Raw genomic sequence first — 6,623 nt, 5'->3', positions numbered from 1 at the left:
TTTTTTTTTTTTTTTTTTTTTGAGACAGGGTCTCGCTCTGTTGCCCAGACTGGAGTGCAGTGGCATGATCACAGTTCACTGTATCATCAAACTCTTGGGCTCAAGCAATTTTCCTGCCTCAGCCTCCCAAGTATCTGAGACTACAGGTGCACACCACCATGCCCAGCTAATTTTTTTTCTAATATAGATGAGGTCTCACTATGTTGCCCAGGATGGTCTCAAACTTCTGGCCTCAAGGAATCACCCTGCCTTAGCCTCCCAAAGTGCTATGATTACAGGCCTGAGCCACCATCCCCAGCCTAACACATTTTAAAAAATTAACTCTTGACTATGAAAAGAGCATGTATTTGCAGTAATCATTTTAGGTGTTGCCTAACATGTTTCTCATTCCCCTAGGATCATGACCATGATGGGAAACTGTCTTTTGCAGACTATGAACTGGCTGTGAGAGAAGAGACTCTTCTACTGGAGGCCTTTGGGCCATGTCTTCCTGATCCAAAGGTACTGATATAACTTTCCCTGAATGGTAACCAAAGTATAATGTAGAACAACCCAGGACTTCTTGATTTAATGAGTAGTGGATTAGACAAATCCTGTCCACCCAGAAAGAATGTCTTTTAAATACAGAAAGCGCACTGAATAACCTGCTGATTCATTTCATGGTACTGTTGTGGCCTGGTGGTATGGTTCATTCATTAACTCATTCATGTCAGAAACAAGTAATGAGATTTAATGTGTGCAAGCAGCACAGATGAAAGGCTCAGTGATTTTACTCAAGGGCTCATATTTTCCGATGAAAATAATTACACAAGAGTATGATATGTATTATTATAATGATACTTAATTACTTGTATGTGCTTCATCTATGCCAGGCAACGTTGTGAACACTAAGCCTCACGTTGCCTCATTTAATACTTGTAACAACCGTGTGAAGTAGGTAGTAATATTAGCCTCATTTTCCAGATGAGGAAACCAAGGCTTGGAGAGTTTAGGCACCTTGTCCAAGTTTACCCACTTATTAGTGGAGTACCCTGGGTACCCTGGTGCCAGAGTCATAGAGATATGTGTAGAGTGTTGTGGAACTTGAGAAGAGGTCATCTAAACAGATGTATGGGAGGACTGGTAAATGGCTGGCAGGGAGCTTATCAGAATAACTGGTTTTCAAAGGACAAAATAGCCAGGTCAGATGGGAAGAAATGATCTCAGCAATGGATGGTGTATGCACAAAAGAGAGACAGAAAGAGAGATGGAGCGAGAGATGGAACAGGAGACGCAGATGCATCTGCACTGGATGAGGTTTTGGTGTGGTCTGAGGCTGATGATGAGGCTGCAGAAGCACAGCTTGTGGAGCTTGGAGCTCAGGTTTAGTCTTGAAGGTGACAAGGCATCCCTGAAAGATTGAGGCAGGTGATGTGATGTGATATAGAAACAGTATCACTCTTCCTAGCCCTAGCATGTATCTCCTGCTGCCTACTGAACACGTCCACTTAGATCTCCGCAACAAATTTTTGACTTTTCCCCAAAACTCACCCCTCCCTCAGTCTTCCCTGTCTCATTAAGTGGCAAGCATATATGCCCAGTTGTTCAGTCAAAACCTAGGGGCCATCTTTAATTTATCTCTTTTAACACTATTAGCTACACCTCCAAAATATGTCCTTGAATATAGCCTCTTCTCCTCACATCTGTTCACCGCCACTCTAAGTTAAGCCACTGTCATATGTTACCTAGCCTAGATTGTTAGCTTTCTGGCTTCCACTGTCATCCCCTACTGACTTTTCTCTACAGTATCCAGTATGTTTAAAATGCAAATGTTGTCAGGCCCCTCCCTTGCTCAAAACCCCCCAGAGGGTTCTGAATTGTACCCAGTGGGCCATTTCCCTCTCTCCACCCACATCTCCTATCACCTCCCTTCTCTCTTGCTGGAGCCACAGTAGCTGGCTCATGTGCTTCCTCCATGCCTATGCGCTTGCTGCTGCCTCTGTCCAGAAGCCCTTTCCCCAGACTCTCCTGGGCCTCATTCTCTCACTTCATCCAGTCTCTGCTCCAATGCCACTTCCTCACAGAGCCCTGTCTTGACCATCTTAACAATCCTCCCTCTTCATCCCCTAGCCCTGCTTTCTTTCTTTTTCTTAGCAGCTCTTTTTATCACCTAAGTATATCTGTCTCACCACGTAGATGTCAGCTCACTGAGGCCAGGAACCTAGTCTTTGTTTCACTGTGTTTCCCCACACCCTGTGTGTAGCACATGGTGTGTGTCTAGTAATGAGAGATGGATGGATGGATGGATGGATGGATGGATGGATGGATGGATGATGTGGGTGCATGGGTGAGTAGATGGATGGGTGAATGGATGAATGGATGGTTGAGGTGATTGGGTAGATGGATGGATGGGTGTGTGGATTGGATGGATGGATGGATGGATGGATGGATGGATGGATGGATGGGGCAAATGGGTGGGCGGATGCATGGATGGATGGATGGATGAATAGATGGATGAGTGGATGGATGAGGTGGGTGGATAGGTGAGGTGTGTGGGTGGGTAGATGGATGGTTGGATGGATGAGTGGGTGAATGGATGGGTGGGCGAATAGATAGATAGATAGATAGATAGATAGATAGATAGATAGATAGATGCATGGATAGATGGGTGGATGCATGGATGGGCAATGGATGGATGGATGGATGGATGGGTGGATAGATGATGAAGTGGGTAGATGGGTGAAGTGGGTGGGTAAGTGGGTAGATGGATGGATGGATGGGTGAGGTGAGTAGATGGATGGGAGAGGTAGGTGGGTGGGTAGATGGATGGGTAAATGAAAGGATGAGTGGATGGATGGAAGGACAGATGAATGGGTGAGGTGAATGTGTGGGTAGGTAGATGGGTGGATAGATGGGTGGGTGGATGGATGGATGGATGGATGGGTGATGGATGGATGGATGGATGGATGGATGGATGGATGGATGGATGGAGGACAGATGGATTGATGGATGGATGGATGGGGTGGGTGGGTAGATGGATGAGTGGATGGATGGATGGATGGATGGATGGATGGATGGATGGATGCACGGATGGATGGAGTGTCTGGGTAGATGACTGGGTGGATGGATGGATGGGTGAGATGGGTGGATGGGCGAGGTAGGTGGGTGAGTAGATAGATGGATGGATGGATGAAGGGATGAGGTGGATGGATGGGTGAGGTGTGTGGGTGGGTCTCAGAAGTGCCTGATGAGGAGCTCTGGATCTCTCCATCTCTTCAGGAACTATTTTATCATTTACCTTTATCTTTATACCACATCTTCAATCTCTTCCCTCTCTAGTGAAACCTTCCCATTATAATTTTAAAAGATTCAAAACTGTCCCATCTGAAAAGCAAAATGAAAGAACGAGAGAAAGAAGGAAAGAAAAGGAGAGAACTTACTTTAATTTCACACTTATTACTTCTATTTCTTGTATAATGGTTTTCCTTCTCAAAGCCTAGCTTCTTGAAATAATTGTCCACATTTAATACCTAACTACTATAACTTCTTCCCATCTACCCCTGAATCTGCTTTTGCAAGGTCACCCTCCCACCTTGTGAATAAATCCCGTGAATGCTCTTGGCTTCTTGCCTTACTGAACCACATCCCCCTCCCCTCGGCTCTCAGTACAGCCTTCCTGCTCCAGAGAGTGCCTTGTTCCCAACCAAGGCCTGACTGTGCCTTGATTGGTCCTCCTGGACTCCCATAGTCCACCGTGTGCCTTTCCCTACCACAGCCCATGCAGCCCTGACTGACTCTTTCCAGTTTCTGGACAGTCTCTGCCACCGGGCTGGAGACATTTGGAGACCTGAGTCAATTGGTCTTGCTCATCTTTGTGGCCACAGAACCAAGCACTGTGTTTTGAGTGTAGTCATGAGATCTGTGAGTGAAATGCATGAACACCAGAAGTTCTCGATGCCCACTCACCCTCAGTTATCCTGTCTCTACACACACTGAGGAGACATACAGAATATTTTGTGGTGTTCTACCTTTTTTGGAAATCTATACTAAATTGAGTACCTTTTTTTACAGAGCCAGATGGAATTTGAAGCTCAAGTATTCAAAGATCCAAATGAATTCAATGATATGTGAATACCTAAATGTCTGTATTGTCTCAAGTGAGTAAAAAAGGAGGCACATATGTATTGCTTGTTTTTTGTATTTAGTTCAGAAAAATGATGTTGAATTGTGTGTTTCAGGGTTAAGATGAGGTCCACTTATATATATCATTTAATATCAGTGTAAGGTGCAATTAAAATAGATGGAAGACAAGAAGTCCCTTATTAGATGATGGGTTTGGCAAGACAGTTAACTTTTCTAGAGACATTTTATCACATAGACTATCTGTCGAAGCACATAACTGGCATAAAACCTTTGGATTCATTAAATGAATGGAAAGATTATGTAATTATGAATTGTTAATACAAATATTCTGTATGTCAGAAAGAAGCTGGATGTACACTGAAAAATCATTGAAACGACTGGATTTCCTTTGAAACAATAAATAATGAAGATGGGATCAAAAGAATAAGAGTATTCTCTTATTGAGCATTGAAACGCCTTTCTGGTAGGCATTGAGGGAGATCCAGAGAGATGGGACACAGGGAAATCATATTATATTGAAATATAATACAATTTGCATTATTGTTTGAGGCTTTGGCTAAATAACCTTACTGATTGTAAGTGCCTGAAGGCAAGGGTTTTATCCATACACATCTTTGTCATAGTAGTTAGTCCTCTGCATACAAAGGGCTGTCCATAATTACTGTAGATTGGAAAACCAAAAAGTACCACAAGATAAATGCAAATTCGTGGTGAGCAGAGGGAGAACATGTACTGAGTTTCTTAGGTTTCATGGCTAATACATTGGCACAGCTTTCAGTTATCCCTGCAGTCCTTCCAGACAGTCCCTGCCCCATGCATTGCAGTTGGTTGCCAAAGCCCCCCTCTGTCCTGGCACCCAGTATTCCTCCATCCTGACTCCACGTATTGCCCCCTTGCCACTGCCTGAGTGCACCATAGTGTCCCCATCCCCCCACTGCCTGGAGTTCCCCTTGTGTTCCCCTTTATCAGGGCACATCCTAACTGTACCCTGCTGGCTGTGACCTCCTGAAGACAGACCTGGCTTCTCCCTGCATCCGGCTCCCCAGCACGTGCTGTGAGCATCCTGAGAACCCTGAGAAAGACAGGGCCAGGTTAGGCTTGTGTGAGCTGCTTTCTGCCTTCTTGGTACACACAGTAAGCAGTGGAGAGGGGTGTCACACCGTATCTGTTCTATCCTCACGTAAATACTGAGAGGCTCGTTGGGATAGTAAATCTTTCTTACTACATATGCATTAAGTTAAAGTAAAAGAGAATATTGTGTGGAAAAAATGCACGATTACTAATAAATGGAATAAACAGATCCAGGAAACAAAAGAAAACATACTTTACTGTGCAAGTTTTTTTTATATTTTAGATTCTTACACAGATGGACTTTGACACAATTTTTCTATTTGCAGTAAATGTAAGTAATGCAACACACAATGCTTTATCTTTATTGAGGGATAATTGATAATTTAAAAATATATATTTAAGGTATACAATTTGATGTTTTTATATTTGTATGCATTGTGAAGTAATCACCACAATCAAGTTAATTAACACATACACCACTCACATAGTTACCATTTTCTTTTTGTGTGTGTGAACCACCCTTATAGCAAATTTCAAGTATATAACACTGTTAACTATAGTCACATTGCTGTTTATTACATCTCCAGAACTTATTCATCTTTCATAACTGAAACTTTGTAGCATTTGACTAACATCCCCCCACTTATCCCCACCCTACTATCCCCAGCCCTTGGAAACCACCATTCTACTCTCTCCTGCTATGAGTTTTGCCCTTTTAGGTCCCTCATATAAGTGAGATCATGCAGTATTTGTTTTTTTCTGTGTCTGGCTTATTTCAATTACCATAATGTCCTCCAGGTTCATCCACGTTGTGGGAAATGACATAATTTCCTTCTTTTTAAAGGCAGAATGATATTTCATTGTGCGTGTGTGTGTGTGTGTGTGTAATGGGGAGACAGGGACACTATGATGCACTTAGGCAGTGCCATGGAGCGAATTGTGGAGTTAGGGTGGAGGGACACTGGGTGCCAGGTGGGGCTTTGGCAACCAACTGCAATGCACGGGGCAATGATTGTCTGGAAGGACTCTAGGGATACACTGAAAACTGTGTCATGTGTATATACACACACATATACATATATGTATTTCATATATTCATTTATTCATTGACAGTCATTAGGGTAGTTTGCATATCATGGCTACTGTGACTACACTGAAATAAACATAAGGACACAGATTTCTCTTTATGAGACTGATTTTATTTTCTTTGGTTATATACCTAGAAGTGGTATTTCTGGATCGAATGGTAGTCCCACTTTTAATTTTGTGAAGAGTCTCTATACTGTTTTCTATACTAGCTGTACCAATTTACATTCCCACCAGCAAGGATTCTCTTTTCTCCACATCCTTGTCAGCCCTTGTTATCATTTATCTTAGTGATAATAGCCTCTGTAAGAGGGGATATCTGATTCTGGTTTTGATCTGCATTT

At 43.0% G+C, this 6,623-nt stretch overlaps 1 protein-coding gene across 4 annotated transcripts in view; it reads left to right on the top strand.

Moving 5' to 3' along the window:
- EFCAB1 (EF-hand calcium binding domain 1) overlaps window positions 1-6,623 on the top strand; it is a 36,888-nt gene that overhangs the window by 5,808 nt on the left and 24,457 nt on the right. For 2 of the 4 annotated variants that reach the window (XM_023190596.2, XM_023190594.2), the window contains 2 exons: window positions 397-501; window positions 4,051-5,445. In XM_023190596.2, the coding sequence (XP_023046364.1) occupies window positions 397-501; window positions 4,051-4,110 (165 nt within the window). In that variant the 3' untranslated portion in view covers window positions 4,111-5,445. Of the gene's footprint in view, window positions 1-396; window positions 502-4,050; window positions 5,446-6,419; window positions 6,422-6,623 lie in introns of those variants that run through there. The other 2 variants (XM_023190595.1, XM_026456201.1) reach the window with 2 other exon arrangements.

Source organism: Piliocolobus tephrosceles, chromosome 7 (assembly GCF_002776525.5).
Source record: "Piliocolobus tephrosceles isolate RC106 chromosome 7, ASM277652v3, whole genome shotgun sequence".
In the NCBI taxonomy this organism is placed as follows: domain Eukaryota; kingdom Metazoa; phylum Chordata; class Mammalia; order Primates; family Cercopithecidae; genus Piliocolobus; species Piliocolobus tephrosceles.
This window is presented reverse-complemented; position numbering and strand designations above follow the sequence as displayed.